The 21,244-nt window shown below is 37.0% G+C and overlaps 1 protein-coding gene across 1 annotated transcript in view; it reads right to left on the reverse strand.

The window, feature by feature from the left end:
• Positions 1-3,456: 3,456 nt before the first annotated feature.
• Positions 3,457-21,244, reverse strand: part of LOC107756394 (serine/threonine-protein kinase Sgk1-like) — a 22,467-nt gene continuing 4,679 nt past the window's right edge. The window contains exons 4-14 of the mRNA XM_016573473.1: positions 14,351-14,548; positions 13,428-13,488; positions 7,311-7,386; positions 6,823-6,898; positions 6,526-6,714; positions 6,252-6,383; positions 5,588-5,824; positions 5,383-5,478; positions 5,089-5,244; positions 4,839-4,928; positions 3,457-4,649 (exon numbers count right to left, since the gene is read on the reverse strand). Of these exons, the coding sequence (XP_016428959.1) occupies positions 4,482-4,649; positions 4,839-4,928; positions 5,089-5,244; positions 5,383-5,478; positions 5,588-5,824; positions 6,252-6,383; positions 6,526-6,714; positions 6,823-6,898; positions 7,311-7,386; positions 13,428-13,488; positions 14,351-14,548 (1,479 nt within the window). The 3' untranslated portion in view covers positions 3,457-4,481. The remainder of the gene's footprint in view (positions 4,650-4,838; positions 4,929-5,088; positions 5,245-5,382; positions 5,479-5,587; positions 5,825-6,251; positions 6,384-6,525; positions 6,715-6,822; positions 6,899-7,310; positions 7,387-13,427; positions 13,489-14,350; positions 14,549-21,244) is intronic.

Here is a 21,244-nt window from a genome sequence, read left to right on the forward strand (position 1 = left end):
CCAGCCACAGGAGTCGAGAGCTCAGTTCTTTTGATTTGAATCATGAGGTCAGTTCTGTTCCATGAAGAATAAGAAATTTTGCATTTTGTACCAGGCCATTTATTTGTTGTAAAGTTCACATTGTTCAATAAAGTAAAAAAATAAAATAAAATAAAAAAAGTTCTGTTCCATGAGTCATTTAACCGGCTCGTACTGAACGAGTCGTTTAATATTCGAAGTCAATCAAATCGGGACGAACTGATTCAAAATTTGATTCCTAGAAATCTGGGAGTAAGAACAAAGTTGGCGTTACGTGGAGAAATACACTCGACACTCGACTTTTTTTTGTTTAATAAACGGAAAACCTGATTTTGGCTCGACATATCTTATTTTATTTGTGGTTTACACGTTCCCCTTTCATTTGATTGGTCAAACAGTGCAATGCCTTCATGTTATTATTGGTTAGCAAGTATGAAAACAGGAAAACAACGCCAAAACCTGGATATTTTAGGCAATATAGAAATCCTGGTACGTATACGTCAAGTATGTTTCGGTAGAACAGAAATGTTGTAAATATGTTTCGGTAGAACAGAAATGTTGTAAATAAAAAGTTCTGTAACTTGTATGTTGGACAGCCGAATCAACACGCATCGCCTACATTAACCAATGCAAAACAGCGAGGCTGAAAGTGTCAAGTAAGCAGAAGGGGTTGAAAAATTTGATTCCTAGAAATCTGGGAGTAAGAACAAAGTTGGCGTTACGTGGAGAAATACACTCGACACTCGACTTTTTTTGTTTAATAAACGGAAAACCTGATTTTGGCTGGACATATCTTATTTTATTTGTGGTTTACACGTTCCCCTTTCATTTGATTGGTCAAACAGTGCAATGCCTGCATGTTATTATTGGTTAGCAAGTATGAAAACAGGAAAACAACGCAAAAACCTGGATATTTTAGGCAATATAGAAATCCTGGTACGTATACGTCAAGTATGTTTCGGTAGAACAGAAATGTTGTAAATATGTTTCGGTAGAACAGAAATGTTGTAAATAAAACGTTCTGTAACTTGTATGTTGGACAGCCGAATCAACACGCATACAAATAGTTGTTGTCATGGACCACTTCATTGCGTAAAAGAATCGGCGCATTGTTTTCTTGAACCTGTTCTTTGAAAACGAACTGTTCAAATGATTCGTGGACACGATTCGGACTGATTAGACTGGTGCATGACTCGCTGGATTATGCAAGTGATTTCCTTACTTCAAAATACCACACACAAATGCCGACAACAGGACAAAGCATGTATCTGAATAAGAAAACTGACTGCATCTTAATTTGTTCAGGTGACACAAATAGCTGGTATTGTGGCTTCACAGCTGCTCATAAGAGTAGAATTCACAACCTACCGCGAGAATTTACAGTGCGCCTCATAGTCTCGATTTTTCCATTCATAGTCGAATAGTTTTATGCTTCTCATCTTATAAATTTTACTGTTTTTTTTTATTGTTGCCCATTTTGTACTGTAATGCGTGTTACATCAGAGTTATATAATGGAATATAAAAACTGACAAATTCGCCTTCATGATCATATAGTTGGCTGCAAAATCCATACTCTAGTGTATAATTTACACTACTACACATTAGAATAGAATTCTATTATGAGATGTATCAATAGTGTGAATTAGATTACATTGAGACAGTCATCATCAAGTGGCCAAAGTTCACCTACATAATTTAATCTCATAAGTAATTAATAGACATATATAATACAGATTGCATAATGTATGCACAAATACACTATGTTTAACCTGATTGAAAGTTAACTTGTAATTGTGATAATGTAGCTGAAATGCAATATATTGTTGCCCATTTTGTACTGTAATGCGTGTTACATCAGAGTTATATAATGGAATATAAAAACTTTGACAAATTCGCCTTCATGATCATATAGTTGGCTGCAAAATCCATACTCTAGTGTATAATTTACACTACTACACATTAGAATAGAATTCTATTATGAGATGTATCAATAGTGTGAATTAGATTACATTGAGACAGTCATCATCAAGTGGCCAAAGTTCACCTACATAATTTAATCTCATAAGTAATTAATAGACATATATAATACAGATTGCATAATGTATGCACAAATACACTATGTTTAACCTGATTGAAAGTTAACTTGTAATTGTGATAATGTAGCTGAAATGCAATATGGCGGTCTGCTGTGCTGTGTCAGATCAGTTGAGTTTGCTGAGTCATCAGACACTATGTAAACTGCTGTGGTGTGTAATATTTGAGTAGCTGAATAGCAGCCTTTCCGTACGTACATAGACTATAGACAGACATACAGTACTGTTTTTGCAGTGCTAATGAACTCGCATGAAATGTTTTGTGAATAATAGCATCACCCAGGCATGTTCCGGTGTTTTTTGTTTTGTTTTGTTTTTCAATTTGTGAAAAAATGCTCACCGTGTTATTTCCAGAACATCTTCTGTTGTAATATAGTGCCATCTACTGGCCAGATAAATGTAATTACATGAAAGAGTGAAAAGTTCCACACAAAGACTGTGACCTTTTTTTTTAACCGATTTACGTTTAGGTTAAAATCTTCACAAACTAAAAGAAAGAAAGAAAGAAAGAGAAATTATTTTGTCACACCAAACAAAGTGAACAGAAATTAAATGTTTATACATACTTTGGTTCATAATTTGCATGTATGTATTATAGCAACACATTTTATTGCATTTTGTTGAAGGTTTGGCTTCAGATCATATTCATGTTTATGTTAAAAAAAGTGTCCAATCGTTTCAAGCAACATTGTGGCGGCGCTAGTGGATAAGAGATCTAAGATTGTAACTCACTCTATTTATCTATCTATTAGCACTCATTTTTTTATGGAGATGCATATAATCTCACAATTGAAATATGTTTGTTTTATATTTAGTAACCTTTTATGTCACATAGCCACGTTGACCTGTTGAGAGCCAAAGTATCTTTACAGCTAGTAATTTCCTATGTATCCTGCATAGCATGTCTATGAAATCTCTTAAAAGCAATGCTCAGGTTTACTTTGAACAAATTACCTGTCATTTCACTCATGCATGACCTAATTTAAGGCCTCAAGTGCAGCATTTCTGGTGAACTTGCTCAGACCATTACGCCAGGTCTCAGAATAGCAGTTCCAGGAGCTGCAGTTAATACATACAAACATTGACAGCTGCCGGAGAAATGAAAATTATGGTTGGTTAAAGATGGGGTTCAATGTGCAGGGATGGCGTGAGCACTGGGTTGGGAAAGTAAAATGATGCACAACAATGTACTAAAAGCAACCTTTGACCAGCTGAGGAAACCGATGACGTTTCATGGTGTGTGATGTTTGCTAAATCTGTTTGTTAAATGATGTTTGTTAAATTATATGACCCAATGTTTTAGTTTCATCTACAGCAAAAAAAACAAAGATGCAAATATTGTTTTGGGGAAAAATAACCATAAAGTTTTATTGCGAACAAAACAAGGTCACATTGTTTAATTAAAACATTTTACAACTTTACAGTACATTTATAGTTACATGTAAGCATACCTTAAGTTTTTGTTCCATATACATTAAAACTAATACATAGACCTTAAAATATACAAACAAACTTAAATAACCATACAGTCTTATTTCATGGAATGTGATGTTCAGACAAACTAGCCCATTTCTGAGCTGTACGATTACTGTACATCCTAGGAGGCTGGAAGACTAAGGTAACAGAGACGTCTGATTCCTTGATCCAAGTGCGTATCTACACACATTAGCAGCACATCCCTCTAGCACCTTCCACTTGAGTCAAAAGAACAAGAAAAACACAAAAAAGGAAGTGCCCTTTAAATTAGGAAGATAAATGTGCAACTTAATCCCAGATGTGTAACTGAAAGATCACATAAACATCAGATGCTGATATATTTTAGTGGTTTTAGCGTCATGTTGACTTATATCAGACACGGACTGACGTGCCAGATCACATGATTTAGATTAAACAAACATGTGTGAAGGGGTGTTAAAACGAAGGCACATACACACACGCACACATCCAATCCATCCAAAACAATGAAGTCTAGCATCAACAATCCTATAAAAGTGAATAAGCTGGAAATAAATCTCAAGAAAAGAAAAGTACATAACAATCGTCCATCAGCATCAATCTTCTCTCTCTCTTTTTTCCCCCATCTGTCTGTCTGACACAACCCGGGGTGAAAGCGGAGGAGAAATCGTGCATTTGGATGCAGTCGATGAAGATGACAAGTCTTTTTTTAATTTGTAAAACTCAGGCCTTTAAACAAAGGCCTTTTGAGCTGCCGTATGCCATGTGCAAATGCCCCCTATATGGAGGCAGGGAAATGAGACAGGGTTTCTTTTCTCATAGTGATGCACTACAGGTGTGATTCCATGGGACCGGTTTCCATGGTAATGAGCTACAGGTAAGAGTCTATGGGATGGCGTTCCTGCATCGATGGGCTACAGGTAGGAATCCATAGCAGGGGCGTAAGAGAAACCAAGGAAAGCCTCTGCCGCCTCGGTGATGCTGGCTGTGACTAAAGCGCTGTCCGGGGAGCAGCCGATTGAATTCGGCACTGGCTCGTCGGTGAACTCTGGGTCGAAGTGCCGCAAGTCATTAGGTCCCGTCTGAAACAAAAACACGTCAAAATTACACGACTGAAATCAACTGATAAGAAGCTGCAATATTTGCATAGCATGATTCTCTGCATTCTCTTGACACAAATCATGCCAGAATGACTAGGTCCTTTTTATCTCTAACATCCAGTGCTATGTTGTAATAACCCAAAGTCAACGCAGAAGAGCAGTGGAACATACCACGTTGGGGTTGAAGGGCGGCGTGAGCTTCTTGGCATTTAGATCATCCCAGTTTATGGGAGAGAAGAACATGTGGTTCTTGATCTCAGTCTACAAAAGTGAAATAGAAGATACATTAGATATAACAGCAACAAAACTGCTATTTAATATGATATGGCTAATATATAGTAAAAACAAAATATATATATATCGTTTAAAATTTCGTTTAAAATAATAGAGTATATATACTCTAAAATTCAAACACACTTACAAAGTCATCAGTGAAGCCCAGTCTCTTAGTTTGGTCTTTTTGCAGCAGGCCCTCCAGCAGGTGTTTGGCAGCGTTAGATATGTTGGGTTTGAGCTGCAGTGGCTTGTTCAGAATGTTATCGTACATTTCCGCTGTGTTACGGCTGTAGAACGGAGGCTGTGGAGAAACCAGAAAAACAATCAGCAATCAAGTACAAAGCCAAGTACTCAAGTCAATTCCAATTCAATTAAGCTAATTAGTTAAATACATTCAATTAAAGGCACAAAATCAATTTATTTTGCTGGAATAACTCACCAGGCCATATAACATTTCATACAGCACTGCACCCAAACACCACCAGTCCACTGTCCGGTCATACGGCTGTTTGTGTAACACTTCCGGTGCCAAATACTGTAAGACAAAAGGAGAAACATCAAGATGGGTAGGCTTACTAACTGCAAATGCAATTGCATTGTTTGAAAGTAACCGCTGTTTAACAATAAAAGTGAATGTTATTTACCTCTGGTGTTCCACAGAACGTTGATGTCGTTCCATTGGGTTCTATGTTTTCTTTGCACAGGCCGAAGTCGGTCAGGATGATGTGTCCTTGAGAATCCAAGAGAATGTTCTCGGGTTTCAAGTCTCGGTACACGATGTTCAGCGAGTGCAGGTACCCCAAGGCGCTCGCGATCTCGGCTGCATAGAACCGCGCACGTGGCTCCAGAAAGCATCGCTCCCGCTGCAAATGATAGAACAGCTATAGAAAGACAAAGAGAGAGCGGAGACAGATTAGGCCGTGAATTCCATATCCTGAATGGCATACTTAATCAGGCTTTCTAGACTTCACAATCCCGAACAATGGCAGGAAATGAGAACGTACCCCCTCCGCAGCCCCTCAGAGACGTCTGTTGAGTTAGTCTAAACCACCATAGCTGCTAAATCTGGCTCCCCTACCTCACACACTTTCCCCTCCCAGCCATTTCCTGAGGAGAGTTTCCTATTCAGAGCCCAGCTGCTCCTCTTTGCTTCTCATGAAAGCATGTCCTTTTTCTGTCTGCATATACCTCACTGTCTCCTTCAACATCTTTGACTATTTAATTTTTTGTCACCCTCTCTTGTAAATATTGTTTTACTCCCTACTGTATGTAACGTAAAAAAAAAAAAATGCAAATGAAATAACGTACCTCTCCGCCATTGATGTAGTCCAGTACAAAGTAGAGTTTATCAGTAGTCTGAAAGGAGTAATGCAGGCCCACCAAGAAAGGATGCTTGACATTCTTCAGTAACACGTTGCGCTCAGACATGATGTGTTTCTCCTGAGGTCAGAGTTTAGAGATCATGATAAGAGGTCAACCAACCATCTAGGACTACTATGCTGTTATAAAACACATGCATTCTCCAAAGCCTAAAGCAACTGTCACTAGAAGTGAATTAGAGAGGCTTTGTATGATTCCATACCTCTTTCTTCTTCAGGATGGCTTTCTTTTGCAGCACCTTGACTGCATAGAACTTCTCATCGCTCCGGTGGCGGGCCAGAAGAACCTTTCCAAAGCTGCCTTTTCCGATGACCTTGAGGAAGTCGAAGTCTGATGGTTTGGCGCTGGGGTTGGAAGAAGGGCCGAGGTTTATTTGCTGAGAAGGACTTGGCTGAAGAGGAGATGATTAGACAAATATGAATCATATATTGTTTTGTAGAAAGATGCATGATGCATACACACACATATGCTTTCATGACATAAATAAACGCAGAATTACCGGTGGGGAAGGGTTGCTGTTTATCAGCTCTGCATCTTGTGGAGGTGTCAAGTTCAAGATGGACTGGACCTCAGGACTGCAGGAAGAAAAGTTCAGAGACTGATGATCAGATCCATGGCTTTAACAAGGACAACTTAGCAACAAATAAGGAGATATGTCTGAATATGACCATTAAAAAATATATTATTTTTTAAATAATTTTTAGTATATTAAAAATAATTTAAATTCAATTAATAGTCATATATATATATATATATATATATATAAAATATAGTTAGAATTTTATATTGTTAAAATCATTTTGTCAATAATAAAATGTCAAAAAAGTAGAAAAAACATCTTTTATACTCTTTTTTTTATATATAAAGGAACATTTATATTTTAAAACAAGTTTGTAAATATATCCATTTTCTTTGTAAATGAATACATATTTGAAATAAATTTGTAAACATGCACATCTTAAACAGATTTACATAAATTAGACTTACTGCTTGCATGCATAAGTGTTTGTGGAAAGCTTCTGGATAAAGTCATTCAGTCCCATCTTTCTCTGTTTCATAAAGGCTGCACATAAAAGAAAAAGCAAAGAGAGAGAGAGAGTCCATTAAAAAGCTAGATCACTTAATATTCTTCCCATTCTGTGCTAAAGTTGGCTCAGGAGATTCCGTTCATCTGAAAAACAAAGCCTACCACCGAGATTAGCTACTAGTCCTCTTGTTTTAGAGTAGGTCAAGTCTGGAGCTGGGACGCCCGTCTCCGTTTGGATTGTCATTGCTGTAGTTTTCCACTCCTGGCCGTAACCAAAAACGACACAAAGCGCTACTGAACTCCTACACTACTGCTCCAACTATTTAAAAGGCAGGGGGAGGAGGCTAGAGATCGCGTTCCGCAAAGAGGCGTGGCTTGGAGTGAGTTCTTAGAGAAGGCGTGGCCTGACGCAAGTGACTGTTTGCGGAGGCGTTTCTTCAGGATGGCTTTCTTTTGCAGCACCTTGACTGCATAGAACTTCTCATCGCTCCGGTGGCGGGCCAGAAGAACCTTTCCAAAGCTGCCTTTTCCGATGACCTTGAGGAAGTCGAAGTCTGATGGTTTGGCGCTGGGGTTGGAAGAAGGGCCGAGGTTTATTTGCTGAGAAGGACTTGGCTGAAGAGGAGATGATTAGACAAATATGAATCATATATTGTTTTGTAGAAAGATGCATGATGCATACACACACATATGCTTTCATGACATAAATAAACGCAGAATTACCGGTGGGGAAGGGTTGCTGTTTATCAGCTCTGCATCTTGTGGAGGTGTCAAGTTCAAGATGGACTGGACCTCAGGACTGCAGGAAGAAAAGATCAGAGACTGATGATCAGATGCATGGTTTTAACAAGGACAACTTAGCAAACAAATAAGGAGATATGTCTGAATATGACCATTAAAAAATATATTATTTTTTAAATAATTTTTAGTATATTAAAAATGGCCCGTAACCAAAACAACACAAAGCGCTACTGAACTCCTACACTACTGTTCCAACTATTTAAAAGGCAGGGGGAGGAGGCTAGAGATCGCGTTCCGCAAAGAGGCGTGGCTTGGAGTGAGTTCTTAGAGAAGGCGTGGCCTGACGCAAGTGACTGTTTGCGGAGGCGTGGCCTGGCGTATGTACCGCAGGTTCTAGCGGAGTCAGCTGTGAGTGAAGGGTACACAAGTACGTCACGCCCCAAAATCTGATGTTATGTTACATACAGTTGAAAACAAGATCTTCCCGCATCTAACAAGCTGAGCAGGACTACATGTTCTGTTGAGAGGAACGTCAAAACTTGAAAAATCGAGTCACTGTATCCATCTTTAATAAACAAACCTGCCTGCCTTCTAATACAGTCATAATACAAACAGTCCCAGTCTTGCTACACATTCTCATTGCTATTTTATTGCTAGAGTAAACAATGTATTCATTATAGCCTAAGTGTAAAGATAAAGCAGAAAAGATTCGGTTGATTCATCATACCTTTCATACTTGGAAGTCAAAAGACGTCCAAAAACAACCACCGCCATCCACAAGTGCACAACAGTCAATGAGTCAATGACTCTTTCACTCACTTCTGCATTCGTTCCTTCTGTCATTTAGAGCCCGTATCAGGAAATTTACATAAGATCATGAAATGCCCTAGTTTGCCACAGTTATGCAATGCTATACCCCAGCAGACAATTAATTAACGTCATTTAAAGTCACTCATACAGCTCAAGTTATAATAAATGCTCAGAACCTAAGCCTCAAAACGATTTAAACTCATAAATGGTTGAGCTGTGACAAAAACCATTTCGACTTTAACCACTTAGTTTAACATAATTATACTGTATCTCATTTTGCAACAAAGCATATTGTAGCTACAGTAGATCGCGACACTGAACCCCAATTAAACCATTGTGACAGATGACGCATGAATGGGACAAAAGCAAAGGGACTCGAGCCAAACTTCAGCACTCACTGAAAAAGTACTGACTGGATTAAATAAACCGTTCTTTTGTGTCGGATCATTCAATGAATCGATTTAACTCGTTCACAAACCAGTCCGAACTAGACCGTCAGAGCCGTTAATCGAGTCCACTCACAACACTGAAGGAATAACGATCTCTGTCATAAGTCTGAATCGAACGGAACAGATGAGTGATAGTAAGAGTGTTTGGGCCGAAAAGTAACTGGGGCACATGCAATTACAATTGAATATACATGAAGCGTAATTAAAATGTACAATTAAAATGTAATAAGATGTTAAATATGTGGCTACAAATGACATTCCACATCTCGATGTCAGGGCGTAATAATAGCATGACGTAAAATAAGCCGAATCTGTTTTTGAGCGGGTGTTCGAAACGAACTGTTCGAAAGAACCGATTCGCGGAAAGTAGTTGGACTTCCCGGAATGAATTGCTTCTAGGAAAATTCAAGCATTCTTCTGCATTCGTTCCTTCTGTCATTTAGAGCCCGTATCAGGAAATTTACATAAGATCATGAAATGCCCTAGTTTGCCACAGTTATGCAATGCTATACCCCAGCAGACAATTAATTAACGTCATTTAAAGTCACTCATACAGCTCAAGTTATAATAAATGCTCAGAACCTAAGCCTCAAAACGATTTAAACTCATAAATGGTTGAGCTGTGACAAAAACCATTTCGACTTTAACCACTTAGTTTAACATAATTATACTGTATCTCATTTTGCAACAAAGCATATTGTAGCTACAGTAGATCGCGACACTGAACCCAGCACTGTCCTTAAGCTTTACAACCGAATACATTCGAGTCACCAGCTTTTCTCACGCTAGTATTAGCAGACCAAATTACCGGTAGTAACCGAACAACACTGAGTAAAGATATCATGCATACATCTTATGTAGACACTGTTTCACATTGTTCATGATACAGTGCATTTAAAGCACTAAGTAATACAACATTAAGGCTACAATAAACAACATGCACGTAATTTTTTGGTTCTGCTTACGTTGCAACGTAATTAATAGTGTAACGCTGTTAAATAACCATTTGAACATAGAAAACGTTTGAACACCTTCCAGATGTTTGAATAAACCGCTATAAACTATACATAAGTTTGTTGTGTATTTTATACATAGCCTATCACTTGGTTATTATGATTATCGTATTCTTGAAAAAGTACAAACCTTTCAGTTCCGCTGAAGTTCTCATTGTTCTCATCTCTTATGAAAGCCGAGACAGTAGCGTCTCTTATGTTTCGCAAAGGCAGAGCCAAGTGCCTTATCAGACTAAATCAATCTAGATACGAGTAAGGTGTTAAAACCGGGTCGCTGCTCCTGCACCTACAGATGTCTCCAGTACACCCTAATTATAAGCGGCCACCTCCAGTCATTTAAATAAAAACAGTTCCATAAATACGAGCTTTCCGCGGTAAATTCTGCGAGATTCAACTTACATGTCAGCGGTGAAGTTGTGTCTTTCATAGGGTCAGGAAAGAGAGTAAAGTGCCGCAGACACGCTTGATGAGGAGGTTTGGAGGTGAAAGAATTTTCTCAATCCGCCGCATTCCATCAGGGCTGATCTGACACCGGATATCTGCGGGGCGGAGTCTCTCCAGCCCTCCAACAATGTGCTGCACTGTTTTCATGAGAAGCTAAAGCTAAATGAACATAGAGGCTGTCGGTCAAAACCCAGTCAGTTATCTACCTGGACAGTTTTTAGCAGGCCCGGTACTAGGCTCGCTGGACTGGGGGGGCAATCAGAAATTGTGGTAGGGCAGCACTTTCTAGGGTAATATATTCATAGTTTACTTTTATTTACTCAATTTTCAGTCTTGCATTTTGTGTCTGTGTGAGTGCAGAAATGTTTATCATTCTTTGCTTGGTTTGAACAGCAGCTACGATTTTTCTCTATTTGCTTCTCTGTGTCTGCCACGGATGGGCATCCTGAGGTAACTAGGAATTACACAAGCTTCAGTCTGGATGCAACCCTTACAAAGCTCTGAGATGACTGAACACCTGAGAAGAGATGATGTCAATCCCTCAGATGACAATAACCTTGAATCAACATACAAAACTACCAAATTTTGCTATAAGCTTGATTGCAACATATAACCATCACTGTTAACAGTTCACCGTTTGTTTGAATACATGTCATTAACTAACTGCATGATTTTTGTTGTACATTTCTGCCATGTACATCACCTAGTACATTTTATCCAGCAGACCAGTCCCAAGACACTCTGACTCCTCAAGACACTGTCCTCTCTGTACCTGTCCTGGGTTCAGTGTTAAGCTATGACAGGACAAAAAGGAAAAATCAGCTTTCCACAGACTTCCAACAGCTTTCCATTTGCCCTTTTTCAAATAATCTTATCACCCTAACCTTTAAATGACTGATGAAATACAGCCATGTCATTGCGAGGGAATTTTTCAAAATCTTCTATCCACAGCGTCAATAACAGACCATTTATAAGTGAGTCATTAATTATGGGTTGTTTGGTCTACTTGAAATCATGAAAAATAAAAAACGCCTCCCTTGTCACTTCTCATCTACATCATAACCAAAAAAGTTTGGGGTCAGTAAGTAAGATCTTTTAATGTTTTATTTTTTATTTTTTTTATGTTCACCAAGGCTACATTAATTAATAGAAAATACAGTAAAAACAGCAATATTGTGAAATATTATTACAATTTAAAATAACTGTTTTCTATTTGAATATATTTTAAAACGTAATTTAGAGACAGCTAAATGTTAGTGATTGCAAATTCCCTCATCTCCAGAGTGCTCCATATTTTGGCATGTTTCGTTAAATGGGAAAGCACATTTTATCCAGCAGACCAGTCCCAAGACACTCTGACTCCTCAAGACACTGTCCTCTCTGTACCTGTCCTGGGTTCAGTGTTAAGCTATGACAGGACAAAAAGGAAAAATCAGCTTTCCACAGACTTCCAACAGCTTTCCATTTGCCCTTTTTCAAATAATCTTATCACCCTAACCTTTAAATGACTGATGAAATACAGCCATGTCATTGCGAGGGAATTTTTCAAAATCTTCTAACCACAGCGTCAATAACAGACCATTTATTAGTGAGTCATTAATTATGGGTTGTTTGGTCTACTTGAAATCATGAAAAATAAAAAACGCCTCCCTTGTCACTTCTCATCTACATCATAACCAAAAAAGTTTGGGGTCAGTAAGTAAGATCTTTTAATGTTTTATTTTTTTATTTTTTTTATGTTCACCAAGGCTACAATAATTAATAGAAAATACAGTAAAAACAGCAATATTGTGAAATATTATTACAATTTAAAATAACTGTTTTCTATTTGAATATATTTTAAAACGTAATTTATTCCTGTGATGGATTCTTGATAAATAGAAAGTTCAAAACAACAGCATTTATTTGAAATAGAAATCATTTGTAGCATTATAAATGTCTGTACTAATACTTTTAATCAATTGAATGCACCCTTGCTTATATTAAAAAGTACTTACCCTAAACTTTTCATTGGTAGTGTATCTGTTCTCTAAAATGGTTTGTGTAACATTAAAACTTTGTCATAAAAATGTACAAAAAGCCCAAAATAGAGATATTATGGCTAGCAAAGTGTATTCTATCCTTTAAAATCATCCTTCGGAAAAGAAAAGTTCCTAAAGAAAAAAAAATCAGCCATATACATAAAATCATAATTCGTTAACAGTGTCAGGAACAGTTTAGCAAATACAATGTATGTTAACAAGCACTTGACAAATGTGCGTGGTGCGTTTCAACCATTATCGAGTGGCATTGGGTGTTTGTAATTGAATAGTGTAGGAGTGTTTTATTCACAGAAGTGCTGTTTTGAGCACCTGCATAAAAATTGTTATTAAAGGTTCAACTCTAAGCCTACATGGATCAAGGTAATAATGGGTTATGCTTATACCAGCAAGGGAGAAGAAACAAAACAACTCAAAAAAGAAGAGAAGGAAGTACAATGACCAATCGCACCAAAGAGATCCTGAAAGAGCTATAAAGGTGAGTGAATTAGAAAAGACATACTAAAGAGAGGGAGAGAGAGTATGGAAATAAGGCAATAAATGAAAGAAAAGACTGGTGGAGAAAAAAAGACAGAACTTACTGGTGTCAGATGGACAACAATAATCAGACTCAGGGTCTCCATGATAGTAGAGATCCATTGCCTGGGGGAAAAAAAGAAGTAATGTAGGTCAGTGCAATATGTCTTCAATGAAAACACTCTAGTTGTCTTAGTACTGCATGTCTCTTTTGACCTATACACAAGTTTAATAACAGAATGAGGCCTTGGTCCTTGGAAGTGACACTGAATATTAGAATTAGGACTTTGCTTTATTAATAATGGGCTTTAGATTTACAGTCACATGAGTCAGTGGAAGACTTTCAAACAGTTTTATCATGCATGCACACTCATCACAGTGAAATTATGACTTTCAGATGGACTGTCACATCGGTCTTAATCTACAGCTCGCAAAAAATGAAATCGTGTGACATCTGGCTTACAGTTTAGCACCCAAGCAGCAAGCTTTCTGTATGAAGTGAGTGAGAGAGAATGAGAGAGAGCTTGGAAGAGAGAGAGAACGGCAGAAAGAGCAATTACCCAAATCCACTTCTTTAATAACCTCCCTGGAGAGCCGGCTAACAGAATGCTGAAATATGTGCGGGATAGTATTAACATCTTTGCACGTGCACCTACGCTAAGCTTTCCCAGCCCATGTTTCTCACTGCTCTTTTATCTTGTGTAAACAGCTAAGTGGCTAAAATTAAGTTCAGACCAAAAAGAATGAAGAAGAATGGAAAATGAGTACAAATTTCAACAAATAATGCGTGTTTCACCATGTTCGACAACCAGAAAGCATCCAAATATATATATTGTTTTGAGATTTTAATGATATAGAAACTTGTTTTTATGAAATATTTTGCTTTGTGTGCTTTGTGCTGTATTTCTCTAAATTGTATAATGTATTTTGTTATCTAACGCAATGATACTCATACATTTTTGCATGAGACATTTGTTTGTGTGCTGACCTGTGTGCGCTGACGTGGTTGCCATGCCTCCTCGTGCCCATAAGTGATGAAGGGGCCATTGCAGATGCAACATTCCAGCAGTACGGGGCTTCCCAGCAGGGGTGACATCGTCCAGGGGCAGATCACATGCCCCTCTGATTCGGCCTCCTTCACCTTACTATCGTTGTGATGGCGACTGAGCATCTTCCATTTCCTCACCTGTTGAAAAACACAAATGAGGTAAGCTATTGTATTGACATGGTCTAGTAGTAAACTTTTTCGATGCCAAGGACCCTCAGATATAATGAAAATATATCCCCTTGCAAGGAATCCCCTTCTTAAATTCTATATTTAAGACCTGTGTATACTGTGTGAGGAAAAATAGCGTGAAACTATAAAGACAACAATATTTGTTTACATATCATTTGCTTTATATTGTTACTGTACTAAAGCCAAAATTAATGATCATATATTACCGTTCAAAAGTTTGGGGTCAGTAAGATTTTTTTGAAATATTAAAGAAAATGAATACATTTATTCGGAAAATATGCATTAAATTGATCAAAAGTGACAGTGTCAGAAAAGTGACAGAAACTTTTACGTTGTTACATAAATTTCTATTGCAAAAAAAATGCTATTCGTTTGAACTTTGTGAACTTCAACTTCAACGTGAATCATCATCATTGGTTTCCTCACAAAGATATTGAGGAGCACTCCACTCCACTGTTTGAGCACTCAAACTGTTTTCAACATTGATAATAATAAGAAATGTGTCCTGAGCAGCAAATCAGCATATTAGAATGATTTCTGAACGATCATGTGCCACTGAAGACTGGAGTAATGATGCTGAAATGTTTTGCATCACAGAAATAAATTACATTACATCATATTAAAATAGAAAACTGTTGTTTTAATTTTTAATAATATTTCACAATATTATTGTTTTACTGTATTTTTGATCAAATAAGTGTAGCCTTGGTGAGCATTTATTATTATTTATTATTTTCCTTTTATTTTATTATATATATATATATATATATATATATATTTTTATACATTTACATTATACAATTTTTTTTTCTTACAGAAAATTTTCTGTTAACCCCCTGATTTAGCTGATGTTTTTACCAAAAAAAAAGTGACCCAGTACACTTAGCACAGGAATCTCCCTGAAACAATCTCAAGTCTTGTTCAAGGCCATAATGATAATAGTTCATGGATTCACTACTGCAGGGGTCAAAAAGAAAAGTTTAGTTACCAGCTCAGACTTTAACCACTAAGTCACAATACCCCATGAGTAAGCATGATGTGCAAAAACAACACAATAGGTGACACAGTAAAGTATAAATATAAGCATTTTGTCATCAGTGCTGTAACTCTTGTCATGTGCTTTTCTCATTAAATAAATAATCAACTAAATCGAGACATAAATCATCTCAGAGATCAAAGTTTTAGGGGTGAAATTCTCTAAGAATATATTACGCTAATAGCTAATAGAGCTGTTCATTTGCATGGGCTAACTGCGATGGTTTAGCACCCGATTCACGGGATAAAACACCTATTTTGGGATTAAAAAATACCTATTCAAAAGTGTCTGTTTAGCAAATTTTCCTCTAAAGGTCATATAACTAGATCTAAATTTGACTCAAAGACACTGCTGAAAATGAAGTGTGTGTGTGTGTGTGTTCAGCTGTAATTGTGCTGATAAAAGCTCAAGGGTCAGTGAAAGACGTCACTGCAGCGACTCAAGCTTATTCTATAATCCACAATAATCAGAAGGACACACTCTGACACTTTGCCTTTTAGACTTTGATGCCAAGAATGAAGCACAGATTCCAGGGAAAGGTGATCTTGGAACTGTAACTAGTCTTTCTTAAGGGCCTATTTGTGCACATACACAGCCTGGCTCAAATATTTCAACATCAAAAGCTGCCGATTATGTAAGTGCACTTACAGGAAAATGTTAAGATAAAAAACGGTTAATCAGCAACTCTTCCCTCCCCTCTCCTCCAAACAGTGTGTGAGCTGGCATTTCTCATGCAAGGCTTTGCACTGCTACTGTAATCTAAAATCTCTCTGACAGAGATTTTCTAGTCAATACAAAGTCATTATATTTTTGAATCCCTGGGGTGTGTTTGTGTCTGTTTATGTGTGTAGCCAGGGAGGTTAAATCGCACACTATACCTCTGTTTGAGGAGATTAGCCCCAAACTCTTGTATGGGATCGGTCTATGTGGAATTCCCAAAAGGCTTTCTCCCTCTGCATCCCATCACAAACACAGCTGGGAACAAACGCTACTGAAAGTCCCATTTCCTTTGCCTCCTTGACATTAAATACTTTTGGGCAGTTATCCTGCACATATGTCCTGTGGTGTATAATGTTCCAGGCAAAAGTATTATTTAAATATTATAATTATTATATTTAATATGTTTATCTTTACTAAGCATAAAATTTGTTCAATTAAAGCCAAAGTAAATGTAGTTGCTTTGCCATTTACCAGACTGTATTGTTTAAAACAGATTTAAACAATTTTGTTTTCATTCTCTTTTCACTTTTTCATCCTTTACGTTCATACTTTTAATTATTTTTATTAGAAGTTCACTTATTCATATAAAAATTAACATATCATTATGATGTTGAAAAAAATAAAAAAGTTGAAAAAAAATCATGAATATGTCATGTGTCAACTACCATTTATCAGTTTCTATAAAGGCTAAAAATATTTTATCAGCGCTTTAGCGTGCAAGTCTTGTCTGTCCAACCCAAGCTATCTAAATGATGACATACCATAAAGCTAAGTTGTTTTCATGTAAAGCTATTTTAATGAATGCAGACAAACCCTGCCATTAAAATAAAAAATAAACACGCTTTATTTATTAATCATTTTTGCCATCCTCAGATGTCCCCGAAGGCAGGTTTACTGAGATTTAGCTCAATACTGTGGTCATTTTTGTCCCTGAAGTATAGCGAAGTAAAGCCCTACACACTAAATCCTGTAAGCATAATTAAACCCGCTTTGAACCGGGAAAGTATTCCATTCCCACAGAATAAGCATTACTTCCCTCCTAAAATCTATTAGCCCGCTGCGCTTCTTTGTAGGAGGATTGCGGAACAATTCAGGAAAGATTACAGAATGATTCAGGCCTTTTCTACACCAGTACAAAGCTCTCTAAATATAATCGCTCCTTCAACACGATGGTGGAAAATATATAAAGTAGGTGAAGGTCACAAACTTCCTCAGAAGAACTTCTACCCAGCTGACACTGCTGGCCCACACTTGGAAGGTGAGAGGGAATTTGGCTCGGAGCCACCCTTGACTGGCACAGCACCAGAGAGTTAGCATAAGGGCCAAGGGGAAAAAGACAAGGGGCCCAAAACAGAGATAAAGAATCACCTGAACCAGAGCAGGAGGTCTGACTGGAACTGACGCTGATGTTTAAGGGCTCTGGTGACAGCACTTCTGTGTGGTGTGTTTTCCCCTGAAACCTAGTAACCATTAGCCGCATTAACCCCAACTATTCATAAGGGACACAGGGTTATAGTGCCAGAGATGAGACGCGTGAACAAACAGATAAAAATAGTACTTTGCTAATTGGCTGACAGTCCAGAAGCCATTATTGTATAAGCCTACTGACTTATACAGCACAAATGCTGTTTTGTACTGATAAAAGTCAGAGTTATTATAAAAATAACTAATTATGGTTAACTAAAACCAAATTTGTTCCTTAAAATGAATGTTAACTGAAATAAAATAAAATATAAAAAGTGTAAAACTAATTTCAGCTAGTTGCCAAAGCTGCATTGTCATTTTCATTTAGTTTAACTTGACGTACTAAAATAACTGAAATAAAAATTAACAAAAACTGTTCTGACATAATTCAATAAAAATCGAATTAAAAAACTATATTATATTATTAAACTATATTTAAAAAACTACAGCAGTATCTCAGAGATGTTAAAATAACACCGGTAACAAAGTCCGCAGCGTCTCAGCAGGGCGAGGAAAACGTAGCTTGATCCGTTTGTTTAGAAGACGAGTCAAAGCTCTGGAATTCCAGTCACTGAGATCAAAACAAGAGTTTTGAATTTACGAGAACTAATGATACATACTCTGGATTGTGAACAGACGATGGTAGAAGTGTGTGTTTTTGTGGTTGTGTTTGCCCAGAAGAACATTTTATAGCTCAGAAGTTGCTCTTTCGTGGCCCAGGAGACCTTTGTTTAAGTATTATTGTTGTCTCAGATGTTTCTCCTCAGGTAAAATAGAAACAGAAGAGTATAAAGCAATACAATTAGCAAACTAGCATATGTCAGATCACTTGGTTCTGGGAGAAATATTTGATTTCATTTTGACTTTAGACGAAATCTGACCTTTAGAGGAGACACATGTCTTTTTCTCAGGAGATAAATCTATAAAGGAGACTTGAGCAAGTTTCTATTTGTGTTCTATTTAATCCCATTACAATAGGAGAAAAAAAAAATGGAGAAATTAACAGGATCACATGTGTCATTTTCCCCCTATGGATTTCTTTGTTTTGCAGAACACAAAAGAAGATATTTTGAGAAATGCCTTAGTGGTCTTTTCTTTTTCTTTCTCCATACAATGAATGTCAATGGGGTCCAATGTTTTTTGTCCATACAATACAAAGTCAGTGGAGTCCAAAACAACAGTTGAAACATTTTTAAAAATGCTTTTTTTCTGCAAAAGAAAAAAAGTCATAGAGTTTTGGAATGACATGAGGAGGGTGAGTAAAAGATGCCAGAATTTACATTTTTGGATGAACTGTTCCTTTAAACAAAAGTCTCTGATTATGTTACTGTTAAAAGAAACAAATGAGATATTAAAAATGTCTAATTTTGTCAGCTGAATTCACTTTAAACCCTCTACATTGAAGAGTTTAATCAGTTATAAGCAATTAGAGAGTTAATATAATCATCATGACGGGAACAATCTGCTTCACTACTTTGTTTTGTATTTTAATATGAAAATTTCAAATTTGTATATAATCTTTGTGTTAAATATTCTTTTTTTTATAAAATACTTGTGTTTTATATCTTATATATTACAGAAACATTTTCAGTTAAATTATAATTGGTCTGTATAGGACTTTTCACTTTTTTTCATTTGTTGCTTATTTTGTTCAATTGTTTTATAAAATCCTTTATTTTCTCACAATTTTTCCATGGGCCCCCACTTTTCAATTTATTTTTAAAAAGTTTTCTGCCAAGCAAGACTTGAGATGCTTAAAATATTAGAGGATGAATAGATGCATGAATAAACAATTGACAGATGACAGAAAAGTTAATAAACACTACACTGAAGAGCTTAATCAGTCGTCATGACGGGAACAATCTGCTTCATACAATAATTATTTAGCAGATTCTCCAAACAAATCACATACGATCTCATCATGGACTCACAGTACTTAAGCAGCCCCCTTCATCTGAAGGCTAGCGCAATGTGGTCAATCAAACTTTATGCTCATTTCAACCCAGCGAAACCTGGCACTATAAAAACTGGCCCTGCGTGTGTGCGTTGGTGTGATCCGCAGACCTCATGAGTGATGAGTCATCGGCACAACCCCCCGCTCCTTGCATCTTTCTGCCACATTAATTCCAAACACACACAAACACAAACAAGCACACAAACCCACATGCAGAGCCAGAGGGAGCCCCACTGCTCTCCATATTTCCACTGGGCGTGAAATAAAAATCCTTCCAGGCAACATCTACTGTAAAACACAACCATGTTCCTCCTAAAGAGTCAATAAAATGAAATAAATGAAACACAATACAGATCCATCACAAGCCCAGGTTACTGGGGGAGAGTTTGGAAGGACTTTAACTACAAAATCAAACCTCAGCTGTTGCTTAAGCATCATAATAATTAAAACGATGACTGATTAGCGAAATATCTGAGCTGACAGCGATGATGAAGGCAGGTTATGAGGATGAATAGAATTAGATATTACTCTCAGGTTGCTGAATGAATTCAGTCATTCATAGGCGCTGATGCGGCTGCGGCTCCTGCGATTTCGTCATTCTCACCCTGATATACGTTACATAACTTCAGCCTCGAGACCGACTTGACACAAAACGATGTGTCATCTCTCTCGCTTTTCTATCTCCCATAATATTTCCTCTTCTCCCCTCCCATTCTCCCTGTCAGGACACATATATTTTTAACCCAACCTAACCTTGATATACAAGCCACCCATTGTAGCTCCTACACATAATTTATGAATAAAACAACTCAGACATTAGTTCTCTGGTTATATGAGAAGTGCTTGTGGCAAAGCAATGAAGTAGGAAAGAGATTATCAAATCAATCAAACACAAAATCCAACCAACCTCAGATGGCTACAGGTTTAGCCATTGTTCTGTAATTGACACTGTCTGTCTGTCTGTCTATCTATCTATATAGTGTTGCAAATAAAACAACAAATAAGACAAAGCAAGATATAAGACAGCTAGATTCATATGTTGCATAAAATATTAAACTTAAAATTTTAAAGATGGAAATCATATTAGTTCATTCAGGGGTTTTCAGACTTTTTATATCCAAGGACTCCCAAATATGATGGTCCACATGTAAAGGAACCCCTTTCCTAAAATATAAAGCTATATATTTGTATGAATATCGACCCATTTATGCTCTGTGAGAAAAAATAGTAAATGTCATATTATAAAAATAAAAGTAAAACAAATTCTTAAAATATATATCTAGACAATATTTACTTTGTATTAAATTTTAACATGAAAATATTCAATAAATTTGTAAAAAAAAAAATCTCTGCTCCCCGCCCCCTTTTCCAGAATAGAGCTGCGCCATTACAGCTCGTACCTGCTAAAAAAATCTGTTTGGGTTCTGATTATCATGTTTATCGTGCTGACATCATGCGTTTTAAACTATAT

The sequence above is a fragment of the Sinocyclocheilus rhinocerous genome, unplaced genomic scaffold (genome assembly GCF_001515625.1).
Source record: "Sinocyclocheilus rhinocerous isolate Xijiao unplaced genomic scaffold, SAMN03320098_v1.1 scaffold712, whole genome shotgun sequence".
Lineage (NCBI taxonomy): Eukaryota > Metazoa > Chordata > Actinopteri > Cypriniformes > Cyprinidae > Sinocyclocheilus > Sinocyclocheilus rhinocerous.